The 24,961-nt window shown below is 44.4% G+C and overlaps 1 protein-coding gene across 8 annotated transcripts in view; it reads right to left on the bottom strand.

The window, feature by feature from the left end:
* Nucleotides 1–16,411, bottom strand: part of GAPVD1 (GTPase activating protein and VPS9 domains 1) — a 64,758-nt gene extending 48,347 nt beyond the window's left edge. For 6 of the 8 annotated variants that reach the window (XM_065571927.1, XM_065571930.1, XM_065571928.1 and 3 more), the window contains exon 1: nt 16,263–16,411. In XM_065571927.1, the coding sequence (XP_065427999.1) occupies nt 16,263–16,270 (8 nt within the window). In that variant the 5' untranslated portion in view covers nt 16,271–16,411. Of the gene's footprint in view, nt 1–7,877; nt 8,013–16,262 lie in introns of all 8 variants that reach the window. The other 2 variants (XM_065571934.1, XM_065571933.1) reach the window with 2 other exon arrangements.
* Nucleotides 16,412–24,961: the final 8,550 nt, after the last annotated feature.

The raw sequence follows: 24,961 nt of genomic DNA, 5'->3' as shown, positions 1-24,961 counted from the left end.
GGTGGCCAGGATTCTGGGCAGTGTGAGTGCCACTGAAAATCAGCTCGCATGCCACCTTTGGTACGCGTGCCATAGGTTGCCTATCCCCGCTATAGTACAACCCAACCCAGGCACTATCTGGAGCTGCTGCCGCACTGTCCCCCACAGCAAGGATGACCAGCTCGACACATCAGAAGATGGGCTGTCCCCTGAGAGCCGGGATCCTTTTGGGACTCAGTAGCCTGACAACGGCCAGCTGGAAAGCCAGCCCCAGTCCTGCCCTGCCACAATGGACCACGATTTCTGCCCTGTGTTGGATGAGACTGAATCCCCACCAGAAACTCAGGCCAGGTAGGAAGTCAGACTCCTGGTGGGAACTTCAGCATGTAAGTACCTATCTTTACAATTTATTATTCATTATTATTGTTGACAGATGTTAGCTAAGAGCCTCTGCCTCCTTCCCCCCTCCTTCTGTTACTTCAAAATGGTGCCTGCCAGCATGGCAGAATTACAATGTGTTCTCAACTCACACTTCTGCAGCAGATTTGAATAACGAAAGCATTCATTTGTGCAAAATTCAGTTTATTGAGACAGTGCTTATAGGAAAAAAAATTTGGTTCGTTTACATGAGATATAAATGCACGCTGCCTGCCCGGTCAAGGCACAAACAATATTGCTCCCCACTGAGGAACAAATGCCCTGTAAGATGCATTGTAGCTGACAATTATTATAGGATCCCTTCTATTTTTCTCTGCACTCTCTCCATGTCTGCAAGGGAGATACAGCAGAACTTAAAGACTAAGTAATACCTTGATTTTGTTTTGCACATTATAGGGAATAGCCTCATGTCCATGACCCCCCCCCCCCCTTGTGGACTGCAAGCTCCTTCCACTCTTGCAGCACTTCTTGTGGCAATGTCCTGGTGACTAACTTCTGAGCATCTCTCACTGGTCTGCCCTTTGTCGTTTTGAATAAGATCATTCTCTCCTCCTAGTCACCAGCCTCTGTGTAACATCATCCAGAAGGAGGATAGCCCAAAGGAGATTACTATCCAGCTCACCTTCCATAACCTCTGCCCTTTACAGCTCCAATGCCATAGAAGCATCTCCAGCACACAAACCACAAAAACAAACCTGGAACATAGCTCCAAACACCCCACCCCACACAGCTTGAAAGCAGATATGATAGACAAAGCCAAATGTACCTACTACCCTTTATACATGCAGATCACTTCCCATTCTTTGGAGGAAGCTCAGAGAGATAAAGCCACATATACATACTCAGAAAAAAAAAAAAGCTACCATGACTTGTCTGGGATACGAACAAGTGACTCTTTCCATCTCCTACTCCCACAACCACAATGCCTGCAGCAGCCAGACCATCAAGGCCTGGGCCTCTATTTACTTCCAGTAGGCTGGCCAACCTGAAGGGGAGAAAAAGCAAAGCTCAGGATGAGATGTTTGTAGAACTCCTGGCACCGTCACAGAGGAAAGGCAGGCTAGTGAGATGTGGAGGCTGCAAACGAGGAATGCAGCTCTCCTAGGAGACTGTGGCAGTGACCAAAGACAGCGATGCAGTGGCATCACCGTGACAAAGTAGAGCATGGAAAGACAGAAATGCAGAGGCAACTCATAGATGTTATCCCGAGCCAGAATGCCCTCCTGGAAAACATGCGCCTGCTAGGCCAGCAGTCCCTTAACTTGGGATCCAGTCAGGTCCTTCTGGCCCTGGACAATGCTGGCTACTGGGACAAGCAGCAACTCCTAACCTCCGCATTGCTGCAGCAATGCTCCCAGCGGCTCCCATTCACCTCTCAGCTGCAAGCTCTAGACCAGTGGTTATCAACCTACGGCCTGCTAGCGGCCCAATAAGCCCACAGCTGCAGCTCACGTGACATCCTCAGGGCCATACAGGTAGTATATAGATTGTGTGGATGCAGCCCACAAGATGCATATGCGACCCACAACGGTCAATAGGTTGAGAACCACTGCTGTAGACACTAAGAACACTTGCACTTGTGTCCAGCTCTTTTGAGCCTTGCAATGCCCATGAGAATTTTGAGCCACGACACTCAATCCCAGAACCCATGCAGACAAGAACCACCAGCAACAAGGTGTATACTTGTGTTTAACTTTATGCACCCCCCCTCCAACGCTCCAAATTGTTGTATTTGAAATGTCCTTACTATTGCACTTGGAGTTTTGTTTGCCCCGTTGCAGTAGTTAAAAGTTTGTGTGCATCTAGTTACTTAAGAAGATTAGTTAAAGGCATTTCCAAATACAGATATTTTTCCATTGGTTTCATTAAAACTTTGTTTTTTATTGTTATTTCCTAATAAAACAGTTTACAATGCATCCATTATGAGAAATCATTGATTTTAACACAGAAAATCCTTTAAATAGAGCTGAACATTCATAAGCTTTTACAAAAGCACATAGGGAATGTTAAACGTCAATCACCCACACAAAATACCCCCGTGCTCAAAATGTCTGCATCCCAACACCCCTCTACCCCCACATGGGCAACATGTTCAGGCATAAGATTCAAAACACAAACAAGAGGCATCCCAGACAGCATTCCCCTGGGTGTTTGTGTTCTCCGTGGGATGTCTTGCTGGCTGCTTGAACCTTTGAGCAAGTGTCTGGACCTCAGCCTCCCACCCATCAGCAAGGCTTTCCCCATCCCCCTCACAAATATTATGCAAAACAACATGCAGTTAGAATGCCTGAACCATTTTTTTCTTCTGCTTCCAAACTATATCCTAAACAAACATTATCTGCCTTTCAATGACCACACGCACACTCAACTATTCCGGCAATAATTAAAATGTTTCTTTTTATTTTAAATTCCCACAATTCCCAGTGAAAACAATCCCAGGATGCACACTGCTGAGCAAGGAAGCAAAGGACCAAGGGATACTCCTGGAGAATGCTATGCTATGTTCACATGATGCAAACTGAAAATGGAATAGGTGTTCCATGTGCATACTACTGGTGCAACTTGCATACTGAGAGTCATCTGACATGCATCAGAAAAGCTTCAGACTAACCCCCCTGTGGAGATTCACTCTCAGAACTCAAGTAAATCATCGGACATACTGCAGCAAATATGACTTGGGAGATTTGGATTTGAAAATACGAATTCAAACGTTGCCAGCCATGGTCCTATAGGTGATCTTGTAGAAGTTTTTCTTGTGTGGCTAGAAAGAAGATTCAATATACTTAACCCCCGAATCAGTCTGCTTTCTTACTTGTAGGATCATCATTGGTGACTATGGAGAGGATTTGGATGGGAAGTTTATTACTGAAGTAAGGCTTTACAAGTGACATTGGTGCATTTATATATTCATTTGAAAATACAGGACAGGCTTCGGTTAGAGACAATTTAGAGTTAATTCTGATTATCAGAATAAAAGCACAGCATGTTTTTACTCCAAGAAGGCTCCACAAAGGAGTGACTCAATATCAGGTGATGCTCAGAATCCAAATTAATACTCCCACACACATTTTTAATATCTTGACACATGAGTGCAGTATATCTAAAAATAAGTTGACAAGTTAGAGTGCCACAACATGGCAGAACATATCAGGTTACCTCAATATAATCTTTTAAAGTGTATTATGCTGTCAAGAGAGAAAAAAAAGATATTTATAAATATACAAAAATTGTCGTTTCCCTAACATACTACATTCATCAGCAGATGTCTGCATCAGTTGTATTATACCCATCAAATCAAGAGACAGAACATCTAGGCACAGAATAGTTGAGAGGTTCTCCACTGTCATGCAGCTTTTTAAGCTATTACTATTGTGAACTTCAATACTAAAACAATATAAACTTTGAATAATGACACTTATGAGCATCTGTATTGATAAATACTCTAGCCCAGGGGTGGGCAAACTACGGCCCATGGGCTCTAGCATTATGATTCCTGAAATGAACATGCAAAAAGTATCTGTCTCTTTGTGGTGGAAATTCAAACACAATAAAAGACCATTCAAGGTCAAGATGCGTGAGACTCAGGGTTTGGCTACACTTACATTTTATAGCGCTCTAACTTGCTGGCTCAAGGGGGTGGAAAATCACCCCCCTGAGCGCAGCAAGTCAGAGCGCTTTAAAGCGCTAGTGTAGACAGGCTCCGAGCGCTCAGAGCTAAACCCCTCGTGGAGGTAGATTACCAGGAGCGCTGGGAGACCTTTCTCCCAGCGCTCACACGCAACCACACTCGCACTTCAGAGCGCTGCTGCGGGAGCGCTCCCACGACAGTGCTTTCAGTGTAACCATGCCCTAAGGGCTAGTCTACACTAGAATTGCTACAGTGGTGCAGCTGTACCGACGTAGCTGCGCTGCTGTAACGCTCCCAATGCAGACGCTCTATTCCAATGGGAGAGAGCTCTCCTGTCATCGCTCCAAGCGGCAGTAGCTGTGTCGCTGGGAAAGCTTCTCCCGCCGACAAAGCGCTGTCCACCCCGGTGCTTAGGTTGGTATAACTCACGTCACTCGGGGGTAGCTTTTCCACACCCCTAAATGACTTGAGTTATATCAAAGTAAGCACTAGTGTGTACAAGCCTTAAGCTGTGAACTGGTGAGTCGGTTGCCAGTCACTACAACTGTGTTGACAAAAAGTTTTAATTCATTTGGGTTTTCACATGGTGCAGTCAATCTTATTTCATCTAGAAAACAGAATCAGAAGCTTTTATGGTTTTATAGTCCTCCATAAATTAAGCTGATTGGCCTGCTAATGACTGCTATTGAACTCAGCCTCTGGAAAAAGCACTGCGCCAATGAGAGGCACTGCTCCCACTCACCAGTTTTCAACAATGCTTCTAAAGTCATGTGGAAGTCTGGAGTAACAGGGCAAACTGACTGGAAACTGAAGAGAAAGACTCAGGGCTTATCTACACTGGCAATTTACAGCGCTGCAACTTTCTCGCTCAGGGGTGTGAAAAAACACCCCGCCACCCCCAAGTGCAGCAAGTTTCAGCACTGTAAAGCACCAGTGTAGACAGTGCACCAGCGCTGATAGCTACACCACTCATGGAGGTGGTTTTTTTAGAGCGCTGGGAGTGCTCTGCCACAACCACACAAGCCACGTTAAAGCACTGCCGCGGCACCGCTTTAGCGTTGCCACTGTAGATTAGCCCTAAGGTATAGCTTGTGAACCTTGGCTCTGGTCTACATTACAGAGTTAGGTCGACACAAGACAGCTTACGTCAACCTAACTAAGGAAGTCTTCACACTTAAATTTTGCTCCCGCTGATGTAACTGCCCTGCTACTCTGACGTTATAATTCCACCTCCACGAGTGGCGTACAGTCAAGGTCGACGTAGTTAGGTCAACACAGTGTCAGTGTAAACACTGCATTGCTTCCACCGACTGTTACTGGCTTTCAGGAGCCATCCCACAATGTCCCACACTGACAGTACAATCGATACCAACGCTGCTGGTGAGGAAGCACATCGCTGATCCAAGGAGCAAAGTGTAGACAGGCCAAGCGATGTAATTACTGCAGCAGCTGTATGCCAGCATAAGGTAGGTCGACTTAATTTTGTAGCATAGACATGTCCTTACGAAAGTAAAGGAATGCATCTGATAGGTATGGCATGTAGTTTGAAGCCTTCCAACTGCATAAAGAAACGTTACTAAATTCCGTAAGTGACCAAAATAACCAACTCCAATTCAGCAAAAAGAGAAGCACATGAATAACAATGTCAATAAATGACTGTGCTCAGTCTCACTGCTCTAAATACAAATATTAGGAATACAGCCTGCTCTGAAACACCCAGTGTGATGTTTCACCCCATATTCTTTATGAAAATATGCTTATGAAATGAATACGACATAACTGATATATACTTTATGCAAGATGGCTCATGTGAGATATAATTGGAAAGGTTAGGATTTACTGAATGTGATTATCCAATGTGTGTGCCTGTACCATTTCTGTATCTGAAGTTAGGAATATTGACTATGTATCTGTATTTCAAATGTGTTTCGTTGGGTGTCACCCCCCAACTAGCCCTTCAGGTACAACAATGGAAAATCCAGACAGGTCTAATGGCCCATTAGCAAAGACAATGGATGTGAAAGAGCGTAGTCTTCCTGTGGACGCTCCAGACAGCCTACGAGTAACGGCTGCCAGAGCCCTGCAGAGACATGGGTCTGAGTCACCTGGTACTGGACCCACCCTTGGAATGCCACTGGGAGACAAAGAGTTCCCGCCATACACAAGAGCTATATAAGGCAGGGGAGTGACATCATCATGGTTCTCCTCTGCCTCCCCACCCAAAGAAACACTGAAAAACACCTGGAAGCAAGAACTGAACTGAGGGGAGAAAGGTTGAACCCAAGCTGAGCAGGTGTCCAGTCTGCGAGTGGAAATACCTGAAGTCTCAAGCTGCAGGTCAGTATAGCTGCCTTTCAAGACTTTCTGCAATCTACCTGTGACAATATTGAGGGTGAGAAATTACTATTTGTAACCAGTTTCTTTAGTGAAACACGCTTAGTATGTGTGTGTTGTTTTATCTGCTTAGTAATCTGCTTTGTTCCGTTTGCTATCTCTTTAACCACTTAAAATTCACCGTTTGTAGTTAATAAATTTATTTCCTGTTTAGAATATAAACTCCATTTGAGCAATTCATAATGGGGGCGGGGGGGGGGGGAAGCGGCTATGCATACCTTCCTCCACACTGAGGGAGGGGGCGGATTTCATAATATACCTTTGGGTCTGCACTTCAAGGGAGGTGGACACCTGACTGCTGGGGTAAATCCCTTAAGCTGAGGCTTCCCAGAGCTGATCTCAGTGTCTGTCTCATTCTGCAGTTGGGTGTGGCCCTGCCAGTGTGTATGCTGGAGGAGGCATAATAGCCTGGCTCAGCAAGACAGGTAAAAAGGGTGCCCTGGCTGGCAGAACAGGCAGGTTCAGTGATATCCCAGCACATCAGGTGGCACCTTAAGGGGTCCAACCCGTCACACCCAGCTACTTGGAAAAAGAGACAAATCAAGTAAGAAGGGAGGAACTTTATTTATCTAAAGAAATCATGATGAGCAAACAATTGTATGTACTGTAGCCTTCCTGTACTGCAGAGCAGTTCAATTCACTCCAGCATTCAGGACAAGAATTTTAAAGAATGTTCTTATTAACTACTATGGAATACAAAAAGTCATAATTGTCCAACTGTGTTAGCTTGTAAGTGCTCATGAAATCAACTTATGGTCCCAGACAAAGAACTTATCAACTTGAAGAGGTGAGAGATTATTTACAGTTGTCCAAAGGACAAAGGTTTATAAAATCCAGATATCTAAATCACTTCTGTGACAAACAGAAGTTTAAATTCCATGTGGCTGCAGAAACAATAGAATTTAAGTGAGTATCTGGATTTTTCATATTAAATTCCTGCTATCTCCATAATTTCAACGTAGATACGCTGAAGTGGTTTTTTGGTATTGCAGCTGTAAATTATTATGAGGCTGCTTAAACACTACTAAAAAAGAATGACAAGCCACAAAAATGTACTGTAATACAATGATTAATGTTAATAATATACAACACATCATGATGCTCTTGGATAGCATGAGCTGAAATGTTTTGACATACCTGTCTGACATGACATTTGACAACTGTTGTCACAACATAGCACAACATAAGAAAAAGGGGATATGGTGCTTAGATACCAAGGTGATAAATGCCTTAGAAATACCTAGGACAGACAGATTAAAAGCAATAAAATCCTAAAAACCATTATACTGAATTAGATGACTGAAAATTTAACTAATGCTTAATACAAAATACATGTCTGATTTTGTATTGCAATGTAAAGAAACCACCAGCTCTATAAAATACTTATGTGCTTCACTAAAAAAAAAAACATTCAACAAAATTGATAAGGATTATTTACCAAAGTGGTAAAGATCATTAGTAAGTTTTATTTTTTCTTTTCTTCTCACTTGGAACATTTCTTGCTTCAGGTTATTTTTTTAGCATGGCACTCACACAGGATTCAGCTTCCATAGCAAGTCTGGACAGGTCAAATCTAGGCAGGGCAAACCAAGACAAAATTGGAACCATTCCGTCAAACTGCAAAATATCTCCTAAGCAAGCTTGCTTGGTTTCCCTGCTAACTTGTCCCATATCAAAACATAAAATGTTTCCTGTCTCATTAACATTTACAGTAACAGCTAAAAAACAACAGAATTTGGATTTAAATAAATGGCATGTGTCTCAAAGAGCTAGCTAAAAAGTTAAAAGCTGAAAATTTCACTTGCAAATAAAAGATAGCTAAATAAATTATATGAACTGAGTTCTCAACTTTAAAAACCAGCATCTCAAACTTTCAAACCTCAACTTTAATAGCAGACTAACCCAACTTTGCATTATAAATTTACTTGTGCCCACTGGCTGCACTGCAACACTGAATGTATTGTCTATTCAACAGGATTACTATTCCTGGGCACAATTTAGCACAACTGGAGTGGGAAGGAAGATTAGCCAACACAACTAGTATCAGAATACAGTGGTGTTTGTAATCAAGTGTGTCCACATTAGTGTAATGAAACAGAATATTTTTTTTTTTTTAAAATCTGGTGACCTTTTGCATACATTTCCTATAGGCAAAAAGGCAAATGTTTTCCTCCTTTACTAACCACACAATGTAACAAATTTTTAGTTTAGTTTCATCACCCTACCTCAGGAGTTACTTTAAACAAACAAACAAACAAGGAGAACAACATATCTATCTAAACAATGTTTTTAAATCCAGATAGCATATTTTCTTTAACAGAAGACTAAATGTCTATACATGGTGCTTAGACGTGAATGTATCTCCAGGGTTTTTCCTACAGAATAGATGCTTTGTTTTTCCCCCAAGTATTGTCTTCGGTGGAAGCCTCAACCCATCTTGAAATCTAGGATAACAGACCTCTACCCCGATATAATGCTGTCCTCGGGAGCCAAGATATCTTACCGCGTTATAGTTGAAACCGCGTTATATCGAACTTGCTTTGATCTGCCGGAGTGCGCAGCCCCGCCCCCCGAAGCACTGCTTTACCGCGATATCCGAATTCGTGTTATATCAGGTTGCGTTATATTGGGGTAGAGGTGTAATGATTTATAGTTTAAAGTATGAGGTGGGATTTTTTTGTGCGGGGTAGGAAGTCCCTTAATTTTCAGGATCCCTTTACAGAGTACATCGATCATTTGATGGACGGACTTATGCAGTGTCTAAAGATATGTCTACACCGCACACCATTTACGGCGGCATGTAAAGTACATACACTGTTAGCCCCCCTATGAAGGGGATAAAGACCAGGGCAGAGAGTGAGGCACTGCTTGGGCAAATAAAGGTATGCCTGAAGCCTGTGGGTATATATCCTACAAGATTCTCTGCAGCCCAAGCAGCACCTTCCACATCTACACTATTTTTAACAGCTGCCTCTAGTTGATGGAGCCTTTCATTGACATGGGTAGCTACACTCTCCAGTGTGGATGCAACTTGCTTTTCATTGCTGCATGATTCTACACTAACCCTACCCACTGCTGACATTGATGGGCAGTGTAGACATAGCCATTTTTCAGATGACTCATTTTGTGCTGCAAAAAATAAAAAGTGGAGGTACTACTAGAAAATGATCATTCACCCAATAGCTTGAACATTCTTACTTAAGGCATTGTCTCTCTTCTTATATCATCCTACCACACTTGCAACAGCAGATATGCACAAGTTGGAATCCCTTGGATTTAAGAGAAAGGAGGCAATAGGTTGTTCTCCATGAGCAGCTTGCAACCTCCTCTCCCTGGTCCAAAGCATCCCAGGTCTGTTGACCACCAGGACACATTGCAAAGCATATCTATTTGCCAAGACCTTTGGAGTAAGAGGAACTTGATAGGGGTTGAGGATGGTGTGATGGTTGGGAGTTCAGGGTTATTAGTTGCTAGCATTATTTGCCTCTAATTTATGTCAAACACACCCACTGTTTTAAGAATGGCATCTTTTTATATTTTATAAATTTAAATAAATATTGATATGATTACCAGTAAGACTCATTGCAATTACTATCTCTCTCTCATTTACAGATGTAAAGCCCTGTACTCGGATCTTAGTCCCAAAGTACATTGTAGCACAGTTCCAATTTATTTTCTATCATCTCAGCTTCAAAGAAAGTCAGCTTTGAAAGTCTGTGGAAATGCTGTCATCACACACAACTACGTAGTTGTGGGGAATTAGTCCCTCGCTACAACCTTTTTTTTTTTAACTTATTAATAAATAGTATCTGCGAAATGTAAATAAACAGCATGAAGGCTTTCGGTCTGATAACACTTAAAAACAGATAAACTTAAGATTGTCTATATTTACAAGACAGAACCCAAACTTTCAGACTCCACAATCGCTAGCTTAATCCCAGAAGATCACTTTCACCTACTCAAAAAACCAAAAACAATAAAAGAATAAAACCCCCACCCCAATACTACATTTGTAAAGATGCCATTTTCACAGGCTACAGTACTTAAATTTACAGAGAAAAACATAAGTTCACAAGAAATATTTGACAAGGGGAAGCCAGGTGAACTTTTAGACCAGAGGGGGGCAAACTACAGCCCGCGGGCCACATCCGGCGCGCAGGACCCTTCCCTCTGGCCCCCGAACTCCGGCCAGGGAGCGGGGACAGGACAGGCTTGCGGAAGAGCCAACCCAACTCCCCGGCAGCGTGGTGAGCAGGGCGGAGGCTAGCCCCTGGCAACTCCTCTTCTGCTCCCCTCCCTTGCAGTCACAGTTCCCCCAGTGCCTGGGCAACATGGCTGCAGCTCTGGCCGGGCTGCCAGACCTGGTGCTCCAGGTGGCATGGTCAGAGGGAGTTTCGGGGGGAGGGGGAGAGGTGAGGAGTAGTGGGGCGGTCAAGGGGCCTGGGCCCTGTTGCTGGAGACAGGGGCAGAGCAAGCTTAGCCCTTGTCCCCAGCAGCCAACCCCAGACAAGGAGCGAGCCCTGCCCAACTGCCAGGGAGAGCAGCCAAACGAGCAGGGGAAACGCACAGGGAAAGGACTGAGCCCCCCTTTCCCCCACCCCACAGGTAACGTGGGGTGGGGAGAGTTGGGAGGGTTGGATAGGGGGGTGGTCAAGGGGTGGGGAGCAGGGGAGGTTGGATAGGGGATGGTTGGGGCAGAGAGCAGGGATGTTTGGATAGGACGCGGCAGTCACCGGGGGCAGTCAGGGGTGGGGAGCGGGGGGGGGTTGAGTGGAGGTTCCAGGGGGCTGGATAGAGGGAAAGGGCCAGGCCACACCTCACTGTTTGGGGAGGCATAGCCTCAGCTGGCCTTCCCTACCATTCCCTCCATACAATTTCTGTACTCGATGTGGCCCTAGGGCCAAAAAGTTTGCCCACCCCTGTTTTAGACAAACATTACAAAACTCTGTTTACTTAAACCACGTCAAACTTTATAACTCTGTGAATACCACATACCACATTTAAATTTTTCATGACATAAGCAAAAACAAAAAAAACACTACAATTGTCTGTGTCTTACGTAATAACAAAGACAACAGATGCTAAAAATGGCCCATTAATAAAGGGTCAGCAATATCTTCCTTGCTAATATATTTCTAATGTGTATACATGATTATATTTTTAGAACATTTTACTAAGTGATACTCTCCCCAAAAATATAAGAGACTGGGAGGTTCTTAAAGTTATTAAGCAAAGAAGGGCTTATTTCACATTAGCAGGATTCAGCATCTGCTGGAAAGAGAAACTATATTTATAGACAATCTCTTTAAAAGTGTGTATTTGCAAATAGGCTGTATACAACAAAATGTTAAAATCATTTTTCATATTAGAAAGTTTGTTTTCATGTCATGCAAATTTAGGGCCCTATCCTGTAAGCTGTTTTGCATGGGTGGCCCCACTGAAGTCAGTGTGGGACTCTGAGCACTGGGATCTGCTCGCGTGAAACAGCATGCAGGATCACTGTGAATTAATGTGACTATATCCTCAGACACACCCAATAAAAGTGATCTATTTTCCCAGCAACACTGCTAAGATTAACCCCCTGTAACGGGGTTGGCACCCACCCCAAGTGCCCCCTTCTGGTTGGGCGTCTGCGTTCTTTAGTGCTGGTGACTCTTTGGGTGCTTCTCATGCGGGTTTGTCAGTGACACAGCGCTCTGGCTGAGTCACAGTGTCTGCATATTAACCAGCACAAACCCCTTCCGTGTATATGGTCCACTGGGGCCAATCTCAGTACCCCTCTGGTGGTGTCTCTCTCTCTCTCTCTAGCCCTCCCGGGGCTTTGGTCTTTAAGTAGTCCAGCCCTGGTATGGGGCTGTACTACCAGGGCTTCCTCCCTGGAGACACTATCCTCCTACAGCCCTCCCCAGGCTCAGTTCTTATTCATTCCTAGCAACCAGCCAGGAGCTCCCTCGGTTCCTGCTAGCAAACTGTCAGTGGCCCTGTAGCTCTTCCAGGCTGCCAGGCCTGCAGTTCTTTCTTCTCCAAGTAGCAACTGACTACTGCTCTGCAACTCCTTTTATATGGCCCTCCTGGGCCCTGATTGGCTGCTTCCTCTGCAGCCACTCTACCCTGCTTGGAGGACCTCTCCACTGCTCCTTCCCTGGGATGGATGTGGCAGAACCCTGAGGCCTCCAGCAGGGGCCTCTGGGCCTAGTCCACCCCATCACGCACCCCTTCAGGAGTTTTGTATTGCATTTTGAGAATTGCAAGTAAAGGGTGATTTAAAATATCCAATTAGGCTGAAATACTTAAGGACTATGAAATAGGAAAATAGAAGTATTGTGACAGCCTTGTACAGTAGAAACTGGATCTAAGTATTAAAAATGTTGAATCATGAGATCTTCTTGAAGAAGTTTGTAACTAGGAACAGGAAGATGTACAAATGAGTACCATCCTGCAGTCCTACCAAGATGCAGGGCAAAAAGCAGGGAGATCTTAAGTGGGCAAAGTTTCTTTAAGAAAGCATTCAGTGAGAGACAAGTTCTGATGGCATGCTTCAAATTAAAATTAGTAAGAAAGCCCGTAGCTATATAAAGAGGTACAGGTCTGAATCAGGAGTCCCCTTTGAGGAGACTGATGCAGGCAGGCTGGCTAGACAGAAAGGCAGTTGTCACAGTCTGATTAAAGAAGATGCAGATAAAGGGGAGGGTCAGATTATCACACTTTGTCTACACTGGACTTTTGTCAGTAAAACTTTTGTTGTTCAGGGGTGTGGGAAAAAAAAAAAACAAACACACCACACCCCTCCCCCCAAACGACAAAAGTTTTACAGACGAAAAGCACCAGTGTTAACAGGGACAGAGGAATAGCTCAGTGGTTTGAGCATTGGCCTGCTAAACCCAGGGTTATGAGTTCAATCCTTAAGGGGGCCACTTAGGGATCTGGGCAAAATCAGTACTTGGTCCTGCTAGTGAAGGCAGGGGGCTGGATTCGATTTGATGACCTTTTTTTCAAGGTCCCTTCCAGTTCTAAGAGATGGGATATCTCCATTAATTTATTTTACTTATTTAATTTAACAGTACTTTGTCAGCAGCAGAGCTCTCTCCTGCCGACAAAGAGAGCCTACACTGTGCACCTGTGGCACGGCCGTGACATAACCATGGTCTGGATCCAGTATGGCCAAAGGTCCATCTAGCCTAGTATCCTGTCTTCTGACAGTGGCCAATACCAGGTGCCCAGGAGGGAATGAACAGAACAGGTAATCATCAAGTGATCTAACCCCTGTCACCCACTCCCAGCTTCTGCCAAACAGAGGTTAGGGATACTATCTCCGTCCATCCTGGACAATAGCCATTGATGGACCTATCCATGAACTTATCTAGTGTCTTGGCCTTCACAACATCCTCTGGCAAAGAGTTCCACAGGTTGACTGTGCGTTGTGTGAAAAAATACTTTTTTGTTTGTTTTAAATCTGCTGCCTATTAATTTCATTTGGTGACCCCTAGTTCTTGTGTTATGAGAAGGCATAAATAACACTTCCTTATTTACTGTCTCCACATCAGTCATGATTTTATAGACCTCTATCATATCCCCCTTAGTCATCTCTTTCCCAAGCTGAAAAGTCCCAGTCTTATTAATCTCTCCTCATATGGCAGCAGTTCCATGTCCCCAATCATTTTTGTTGCCCTTTTTTGAACCTTTTCCCAATATATCTTTTTTGAGATGGGGCAACCACATTTGCACACAGTATTCAAGATGTGAGCGTATCATGGATTTATATAGAGGCAATATGATATTTTCTGTCTTATTATCTGTCCCTTTCTTAATGATTCCCAACATTCTGTTCGCTTTTTTGACTGCCCCTGCACATTGAGTGCATGTTTTTCAGACAACTATCCACAATGACTCCAAGATCTCTTTCTTGAGTGGTAACAGCTAATTTAGACCCCATCATTTAGCTGTGTCGCTAAGAGGTGCGTAGTGTAGACATAGCCTAAGATTCCATCAAAATACGACTGGGCAGTCTTTTCCCACAGTACTTTTTGACAATAACGCATATATGACACATGAGCTTGATATCTAGCACATTCGTACAGTTAGAAGAAATCACGGTCATTGTTAGAGAGCCATGCCTCACAGAAAACTTTGAAAAACATGCTATTTGAAACAAATGTGTGTGTCTGTCCATCTCTAAGAATTAAGATGGCTGTCTTAAGAATTCACCTATTGATTTCCTATCTGAAGTCTCTAGAAATGATTGGTACTATAACCAAAGATGAAGTGAAAACTAATTTCAATTAGGGAACAGAAAAACTCTTAGGACATTTTATTAGTTGCTTTGTATGAAAATATGGCAAAGAGCAAATAAAATAATGAAAATGGGATGTGTAAAAAGATGCCTAGACAGAATATTTTAAAGTTCTCTGTGAAGTAACAGTAGTTTACAATGTACAAGTCTCTTTTCTGAAGACTCCTGCCCAACTTCTTACCTAGTATACTGAGGTTGACTCTCAAAACTTTCATACTTGTCCCATAATTAATTCATTCCCTATCATCTTCAGATTGTCTCTTTTACACATGGCAGGCCAGTTTTAGCCTTCAAGAAGAAAAAGTGACCAACCCATTAGTAAACAAAGGGTCATGTGTTCAGTTATAAAGATAAGCAATTTTTACAGTGGCGTTTTCCTTAATGCCATAAAAGCTGGTCCTATAAAGAAGAACTCAACATCATGACTTAGCAAAGAAACAAGCATTCAATTTGAGCAGATACATTCCAGCAGTAACCAAGAAGTGGGAAAGTCAAAATGCTCTTCCATGTAAAGCTTTTTAATCTATGAATACATCCAAAACTTCTACAATAAAAGCTACCCAAATTGATTCTAAAACACCTTGGTACTGTCACAGTGACTTAGCTCAGACAGGGCTCTGGTCCTGCAGTACTTCTCTTTGGAATGCCATGGGAGGAAAAGATTCATTAATACTTCAATGACTGCAGTTTGCTAAATATTGACATGCCAGGTAACAATGGCTCCTGGGAAGGCAAGACGGCAAATGGGACCTTGAATTGTTCTGCACTACAAATGCTGAATGTTTTTGAGAGCTACATTCATCTGTCTAGAAACAAAAGTAGCTACTAAGATTCAATGTAACATACATCACAATAAACACATTGTTATCATTTCTGTTTTTCCATCCCTCTTTTTCCCCATGTCTAAACCCGTCCTCCCAGTAGCCCCAGGGCACTACTTGTCAAGAAAAGCTGGCTCTTGCTCCAGTTTTCTCTTTGCTCTCCCACTCCCCTCTCCAGCAGCCCGGGCACTGCTCTGAAGGGAGTGCAAGTTGCTTTGCCATTGTTCCTCTCTCCCTCACCCCCCAGCCCAGGAATCCCGAGGGGGCCAGCAGGCCGCTTATGGGTCTGCGCTGAGAGCACCGGACAGGCACCGCTGGGCTCTGCTCCCAGCTCCCCCACTAACTCCCTGCATGACCTTGGGCACTTGGTCTCTGCCCACTTCCCGCGCGTGCCGGGGGGGACGGGACCCACCCCCTGCTCGCGCCGGCTGCAGGCTCCGTGGGGCAGGGGCTGCCCGGCCCAGAGGCCCTGGCCCCGCCCCAGCAGCAGGCCGCCCGCGAGCCCAGGGAGTGGCGGGGAAGAGCGGGCAGAGGCCCCGCGGCCCCCGGCGCCGCCCCAGCAGGGGGCGCGAGGACTCGGCCTCCGGCCCCTGGGCTCCCCCGGCCGGGCCCCGCGGCGCGCGCTCCTCGCTCGCGCCAGGCTCCGGCGGCAGCGCCGGGCCGGGGCCAGCAGCCGCCGGAGGAGGGGGGAGGAGAGAGGAGGGGGCCCAACCTATGCATGTGGCGCCGTCGCTCTCCGTCTCCAGCCACCGCCGCTCCACCGAGACCCCGCGGCTGCTTGCGTCTTTCTCCCTCAGCGAGAACGAACAGGCCCGTCACTGCGCATGCGGGGTGAGGCGCCAGGCCTTCTGGGAGATGTAGTTCCAGGAGGAGAGAGATGGGCGGGGGTCCGGGCATGGAAAGAGGAGGCGAGAGAAAAGGAACATCTAGGTCTGCCTTTGGGAGCAATGGGAACAGAAATTGCAGACAGCCGCTACCAGCTCAGAAATAGACTGTCATACATGGAGGGGGGCCTGACACAGAACCCCACTTTGCCTTAGCCCACAGGCACGGGTAGGCAGGGCAGTCAGACTGTCTACACTGTATTTCTACTTGTAATGCTTTGTATTATTGTATTGCATGGGGTGTAGATGCTGGGCCTGCCACGTGTACTAAACTAAATAAAGCTCTTGCTTGTATAAGGAGCATTTATTATGTTACTTTTATTGTTTATTCATATTAGCACCTAGGGGCCAGGGCTCCTTTGTGCTAGTCAGTGTGCCCCCATTTAGAAAAAGGACAGCCCTTGTCCCAAAGAGCTTGCAATCTAAGTGTAAAACTACAGAAAACAGGTGAGTAAAATGCACTGGCGTGGGAAGCTCAAGGGAACAAATTTTACTGGTCAGCATCAAAAACAATGTTCAATGGCAAACCATCTACTTAACCACGATTGATTTTTTTTTTGTAGATACCACAAAAGAAGAGAGTTGTTTTACTCAAATTTGCACCCTTCTGACAAATGCCTCATAAACATGCCTGCCTGAGACGTGTATCTTTGTATCTGATACTATTCTGATTTTGTAAACATCAGTTCAGGATTTAAATTTCAACTTTTTATTGGACTCCTCATAAATGTAATTAAATATAAAGACTGGGTATCTCAAATGAGATCAGAAATGTATGAAGTAAAAACAGCAAAAGAAGCTGTGAGTCAGCCAACAAGGACAACACCCTGCTCAACTAACAATACTGTCTCAGGATGAAATTGTCCTCAAGTAAGCTTTGAATGCTAGAGCTGAATTTGGTACAGTTCCTATGTTTGGCAGAAGTGTGACATCTTGTTCTCTAATACAGATTTGTAAAGAGAAAAACTCTGGAATTTTTAGAATTCTATTTTGAACTTTTTTTCTTTTTGTAAGTAAGAATGCCTGTTCACATCAGAGCTACATAAATGCATACTTGGATCAGACTGATAACACCAGGGCCAGCTCCAGGCACCAGCCCACCAAGCTTGTGCTTGGGGCGGCACCTGGAGGGGGTGGTGCGGTGTGGTGCTCCGGCTCTGGCCGCCAGGGAGAGTGGAGCCCCAACCGGGGCTCAACGCCCTCTCCCCAGCGCTCTGGCCGCCGGGGAGAGCGGAGCCCCAGCCGGGCACTCCGCCCTCCTCCCAGGGCTCCGGCCGCCCTCCCCCTCCGGCGCCCTCCCCCGGCGCTCTGGCTGCCGGGGGAGAGCGGCGCCCTCCCCTCGGGGCTCCGGCCGCCCTCCCCTGCCGCGCTGGGGGGTGGGGGCGGCCGGAGGCTTTTTTGCCTGGGGCGGCAAAAAAGCAAGAGCCGGCCCTGGATAACACCACACACCAGCGTCCCTGGACTGACCAGAAACACTGAGAGGAAACCAACTGATCTCTAACAGAAGAATCTTTGACCTCTTTCAACAATTAAGAAGCCACAGATCAATTGCACATTTGTGAAAATGGTTTTCTGGCTTAAGGAGGAGTATCAGAGAAGCAGATGTCATGCCAAGATTATACCTAGCACTGAACAGTTTCAGTAGGCTATGTTTTGGCTAGTTCTTACCCTGTAATTACACTGAATCAGACTTCCTGAGTAATTCCTAAGTAATAAGATAAGATGTCTTACTATGTATGACACTTGTAGCAGCAGGACATTTTACCAACCATCAGTATACGCTATTGCTCAGGATATACCAAGTCAAGCAACAAACTATGTTTAGATACACGAAGTAAAACACTAAACTCCAGTTGTTTGTATGCAAAAATAGCCATGCTACTGTTCTGTTACTTATTGCAGCCTACAAATAGATCAGTTTATCTGAAAATTGGAAAATGTGAAGAGTAGCTGAAACTACAAGAAAAAAAATGGAGTTTACACATTAAGCCCGTTATGGATCTTACATATACAAATTTTGCATTTTACCTTTTTATTCATATAAAAATAATTATTGAATTAAAGCAATTCTCCCTTCAATTTCTAACTGAGGGTGGTATCTAGACACTATTTACATAATTGAAATTCATAATGAATCATGTTTGAAGTAGGACCTAACTGCTTCACTTCCCTCCTCTCTTAGCCATTGGTGACTGTTATCCAGGAGACTGTTGCTGCGCTCTCCCATTGCTTCACGATTGGAGAAAAGCCTGTGCAAAGAGACGAGTCATGCATTGTTATCTAAATATATAAAGGCTTTGTCTCATCCTGATTTCTACTTCAGGAAACTCCACAGGCTATATGTTGTGATTCCAATCTCTGATTGTTTTACTACAGGAGACTGCCCTGGTCAATCTAGCTGTCACAGCAGAGAACAGAGGGAGAGAGAGTCTCTGAGATAGTTTGGACTTAACCCATCAAAGGCTTTAAAGATCAAAACTAACATCTTAGGACTTCAGGACTATGCACTACTTTGTGACTTTGCCCTCAAAATCCTTTCTCATTCCTACTGTCAGCCTCATCTTCTCCAAATTTAACTTGACCCACCTGTCTCATCTGGTTTCCAGTTTCTTTCACACACAGTGGTTTGGGGCAGAGGCCCTGAGATTTGCCCATGAAGAGATCACTAGAGGTCCTGGTGAGAGCAGTTTCAGTGTGGTGGAGAGGATCAAACCCAGCTTGGAAAGGATCCAGGATGGAAGTGGAAGAAAGAAATGTTAGATGGTGAACTGGGAGGAGCTGGGAAGAAGGAAGCTGGGGCAGTATTTGGGGAGGCTGGTGGGTGGGGTCAGGGGTGCTTGTTTTAGGATGGAGACGCTACGGTGTACTTGCGTTCTGCATGAGGATGAGGACCATAAAAACAGAGAGAGAGATTAAGGATGAGATTGGAGGTAAAGGAAATGATGCTGAGCTGATGTGGGATAGCAGGCAAAAGACTATAGTGTTGGTGATTGTAGAGAAAGAGAAGGGTAATAACAGGAAGAAGGAGAGACAAGGTACGTGATGGTGGAGGTAGTCCATCTTCTCTTTAAAAAGTAGGCAAGATTTGGTATGGAGATGGAGGAGGCAGAGATAAAGGAGGATTTGAGGAGGGAATCAAAGGTGGTGCATAGGCAGCTGGAATTATGTAGTCAAGGAGAATGGAGAAGTAGTGTGGCTTGACCAAGAAGATGAAAGAACTGAAAGAGGGTAACTTTGCAGTGAAGAAAGTCCAGATGATCATGGGTCTTTATCCAGAAGCATTCAGCAAAGTGGGAGAAGGAGCAAAGAAAGAGGATGGGGAGGGAAAGTTATCCAATTAGGATGGATTCTGAAATAGGAGAGGGGGCAGAGAAGTGGAGGGTGGTGGAAAGAGTGGAGCGGATGGATTCAGTGACTGAGTCAGTAAAGAGGGGCCGGGGACAAGGGGGTTTTACGGCCTTTCATTTTTTATTATTTTACATTTCAGTGGTTGCTAAATTTTATGCATCTCCAGAGAATATAAATCTGTGATTACCAAGTCTCCAGGGGGAATGAAATTTCACCAGTGACCTGTCCTTTTTTGATTAACCACTATTTGGATAATATCCTCTAATATCCTGGGACCGACAGAGCTACAACTACACTGTATATTTGGATAACAGACATTTTACTAAGATGCAGAGTTGCCAAGCTAGGGTAAGTGATGTAGAGCACAGAAACAGCATCTTCAGTTCAGGTAAGCAAGTGGCATGGACTGGAGTAGTTTAAATCTTGACATATAGTAAAGTGCAAGATTTAGGCCAGTCAGATCACATGACTGATGATGTTTGAAGTCATTGTTCCTGTAGCTATATGCTTTGTGTCTTTTCATCCAATACCTTCCCATTTCTCAAGATGCAGTCTGATTTGGATATGTTTAAATAAATTATAACTGCTCAGCTTCTGATAGCTTGAGTCTAAAAGACCCATCAGACCAAGAACTAGTTATTCCTTCCCCATTTGAAGGAGTTGAGGATATGGAAACTTGTCCTATTATAATTGAATCCACGACTAACAACCCACCTTGTGGCGACTGAGAGTAACAAATATTTTTGAACTCAATCACATACTGCAACTGCATATCTTGTGCTTCCTCTGACACATATCCCCTCACCTCCAAATCAGTGGGTTTATAGTCCCTCTCCTTCCCCAACTGTGATGATTTTTAAATGGCACCAATAACACTTTCTTTATACAGCACCTGCTAACCTGCCTATTCTGAACACTGTCTCCCTGTACTGTATATGGAATGTGATCCAGAGCAGAGCAGGGCAGGATTGCTCAGTGCAGCCACCTCTAGGATGGAACAAAGCAGTTGATTAACAGTTAACAGCTACGTTACACAACAGTTTAGGATAGGAAATTAATAATAATCATACTATCATAGTAATAATGTTACTTAGCCCTTCTTTAGAACCTTTCAACTCAAAGAACTTTACAGACATTAATTTATCTTCACAACTACCCTGTGAGATAGAGAAGTATTATCAACATTTAACAGATAAGGAAACTAAGGCACAGAAAGATTAAATAATTTGCTAAAGGTCACAAAGTGAGTTAGTTGCAGAGCTAGGAATAGAACCCAGAGCTCCTGACTCTCAACCAACTCCCTGACAATCATCACTGATGAAGGAGAATCTTGTATCCAATTGACACAGCAGGGAGAATTCAGTGGGGTGGAATGTAATTACTCGCACAAAATGTTATCAGGACAGCAGGTTTAACACATTTACTCTTCTGAAAAATGCTAAAGTATTTGTAATAACCAAATGTTGTCGGTAACTCTATTTAATTTCTCATTTACATTTGGAAGCTCTAGTAATAATAGGAGTACTTGTGGCACCTTAGAGACTAACAAATTTATTAGTCCCGTGGCTGTAGTCCACGAAAGCTTATGCTCTAATAAATTTGTTAGTCTCTAAGGTGCCACAAGTACTCCTGTTCTTTTTGCGGATACAGACTAACACGGCTGCTACTCTGAAACTAGTAATAATAATAAATTAATTAATAATGCTACCTAACACTAAGAACATTCCATTCCAGGACCTCAAACCTTTTTACAAATATTAGTATGGTATCCTCTAGCATCATGATTGAGCGTTGGGGTCAGTACTGATTGAGGGAGAGAAGCTTTTACTGAATCATCAGCACCATTTTCCTGCAGCACCAGAGTTATCCTTGGAGATTTCCCTTCCAAGCAACCTTTCATGATGTAACATGAAAAATGTGCCTATCTAACACCTCCAAAGCTCTATTCACCAGTCTTTTTGTGAATCATCACACCCTAACTCCTTCAGGCCTCCTTCTCTGATCAAATGAATCTTTAAAAAAACGGTATTCGTTTTTAATAACATTTTAGAAACAATGATGATAAATGTGGCAAATTGAAATATGCCCAATAATGGCAGTCAAGCAAAAACATACAGCATATTACACACTGTTAAGGTTGGGTACAATACAGTCAGCTGCCACCTTATATCCAAAAAGAAACCCAGAACATTTGCTAGTATTATGAGATTGCTTCCTCTAGAGCTAAACAAACATCAATAAACATGTTCTCAGCTAGGAAGAGAAAAACATTCCCCTTATATACACAAGTTTTGCTGAGGAGAAATAGAGTATCCAGACTACATCCAACTCCCAGGAAGCATAGATATCTGCCAGGAGAGAGTCCTCTTCTGAAGAGTAAGTACAGTATTTGAATCAGTAACTTAAGGTCCCTTAAAAGAAGGAAATTAAATAACAATACTGTGTCAACACAAAGTAGAAATAATGGCAAAGAAAAAAATAAATAAAGTGCATATATATAAACTACCCAAATCCTCCAAAGTCAAAGATTGTATAATGCAGTGGTGGGCAACCTGTGGCCGGCGGACCAAACGCGGCCTGTCAGGGTAATCCGCTGGCGAGCCGCAAGACAGTTTGTTTACATTGATCGTCCGCAGGCACGGCCGCCCGCAGGTCCCAATGGCCGCAGTTTGCCATACCAGGCCAATAGGAGCTGCGGAAAGCGGTGGCCAGCCTGCACTGCTTCCCGCAGCTCCCAAAGGCCGGGAACGGCAAACCGCGTCCACTGGGAGCTGCGGGCGGCCGTGCCAGCGGACGGTCAATGTAAACAAACTGTCTCGTGACCCGCCAGCAGATTACCCTGACGGGCTGCATGCAGCCCACAGGCTGCAGGTTGCCCATCACTGATATAATGTAAAGGTTAAAAGAAGATATTTGAAAAAAAGGTGAGTGGGGAAATAAAAATGGCAGTGACTTACACATGTAGGGAGTAGGGACAGCACAACATACTGTAGATTTGGCCTCTTTGTCTCTCCTGATGGTCTCCTGGCACTGTTTGAACCTGTGTAGTTCACTTAATGGTGTTAAGCAGTTGTTTTCAAACTGTGGGTCGGGACTCCAAAGTGGGTCTTGACCCTGTTTTAATGGGGTTGCCAGGGCTGCTGTTACACTTTTTGGGCTCCGGGGCTGAAGCCAAAGCCTGAGCCCCACCGCCTGGGGCAGCCCGAGGGCTTCAGCCCTGGGTGGCGGGGCTCAGGTTATAGGCCCCCTGCCTGGGGCTGCAACCTTGAGCTTCAGCTTTGGCCCCTCCGCCTGGGGTGATGGGACTTGGGCGGGTTCAGTCCCCCTCCTGGGGTCCTGTAGTAATTTTTGGGTCGCAGTGCAATGAAGTTTGAGAACCCTTGGTGTTAAGAAAGCTGTCCACTTAAGCAGAGTGCAGCTCATGCAACAATAACCAGTCTGGATATAGCATTTTTATGTTTAGAACAATGTACAAACATTCTCTTTGTATAAATCTAATCTATCTGTATATGTACTTATATGGCTTCCTGCACTGTGAGCGCTTCTCAGTTATTTTTTTTTAAATATAATAACAATCCCTCTCTTCTTTAACTTGTGAGAATAGCTTCTTTCGTATGTATTTTTGGATTTTTTCTTGTGTGTGTGAGAAACAGAGAGAGAGAGAGAATGTTGAATGTCCGTGTAAAGAATTTATTAAGGGAAAGATAAATGGAAGAAATGAGTTTTGTATTTAGTCTAGTCTCAGTCCAGCTCCTCTGAAAGGTTTGTCTCCTCACAAGTCAACGGTTTAATTGTTCTAAAATGTTGCTTTCTTGGGCATTGTTTGCTTGGGTCTTCAACACAACTACAGGAGAAAGACAAACAATATCAGAAAATGTGATTGTAAAACTGCAAAAAATGACAGGACGACTTGAGAATTGGTACAATCCCTGAAACTTCTTTTAACTTAGGTTTCCAAACTTATTAGGTTCCGAACTTAATGCCTTTTAAAGGATGCATAACAGTTTTCATTCTAGCCTTTTATTTTGTCACTTTTAACTTCCTGAAAACTTTCTTCTTTCAGCTGAAACTTGACAGACATAGATTTTGCCTGAATGTGATTTTGTTTAAAGTTTAGCTACATATATAGATTAGATAGGAGGGCACAAAAATCTACTCTATTGGTAGCTCAGGGGTAATTTAGGGGAGTTAAATGTGTAGTGACAGTTTATTTTATGATTAACTATTGAATTTCCACCTATCCTGTGATATCTTGAGGCTGATGTAATGCGAGGGAGTGAGTGATATTTGTGTCAGGATGTGGTGGTGCAATAACAAGCCATTGTGACTCAATAACAAAGCCTAAAAAGTGCCAAACCTAATAGGAAGGACCTGTTCATTTTCCAGTTTGAACGGGGCAGCAAAAACCAAAAGGGTGTGATTATATCAGCAAACAGACCTCTTTTTTCTGTTCAGAAAGACCTGAAGATGAGAATTAAAACCCAGTTCTTGACAAGTTAATGCTTATAAGGCAGTTTTACATGGATTTGAGTGTTTTGTTTTACTCTATGTCAATCTACAATGCAGGTAACACACTATCACCTGACTCTCTCTAACTTTCTCTATGGGATGCATACAATAACATCAGAGAATTTGTAGTGTGACATAATGTGCATGGAGACATCATATCACCACATCCTAGCTCCCACGTGGGTAGTCAAGTTGCTCTGCGGTGCCTTCCGTGCAGGGCTTCTCGTCATGGCCTGCATGAGAGATGTCATGCTGTCACCAGTCGTGGCCTCGATGTGGGACATCACGCCGTCCTCTGGCCCATTGAGGCCCCTGTGTGGGGAGCGTCAGGCCGTTCCCTGCTCCACTGAAGCTGCCATGTGGGGAGGTCACACAGTCTCCAGGCCCGCCGTGACCCCTCAGTGGGACGTCACCATGTCCTCTGGCCCATCGAGGCCCCTGTGTGGGGAGCGTCAGGCCGTTCCCTGCTCCACTGAGGCTGCCATGTGGGGAGGTCACACAGTCTCCAGGCCCGCCGTGACCCCTCAGTGGGACATCACCATGTCCTCTGGCCCATCGAGGCCCCTGTGTGGGGAGCGTCAGGCCATCCCCTGCTCCGTTGAGGCTGCCATGTGGGGAGGTCACACAGTCTCCAGGCCCGCCGTGACCCCTCGGTGGGACGTCACCATGT

Source organism: Chrysemys picta, chromosome 18 (assembly GCF_011386835.1).
Source record: "Chrysemys picta bellii isolate R12L10 chromosome 18, ASM1138683v2, whole genome shotgun sequence".
Taxonomy (NCBI): domain Eukaryota; kingdom Metazoa; phylum Chordata; order Testudines; family Emydidae; genus Chrysemys; species Chrysemys picta.
The sequence above is the reverse complement of the archived record's forward strand: the minus strand, read 5'-3'. Positions and strand labels throughout refer to the sequence as shown.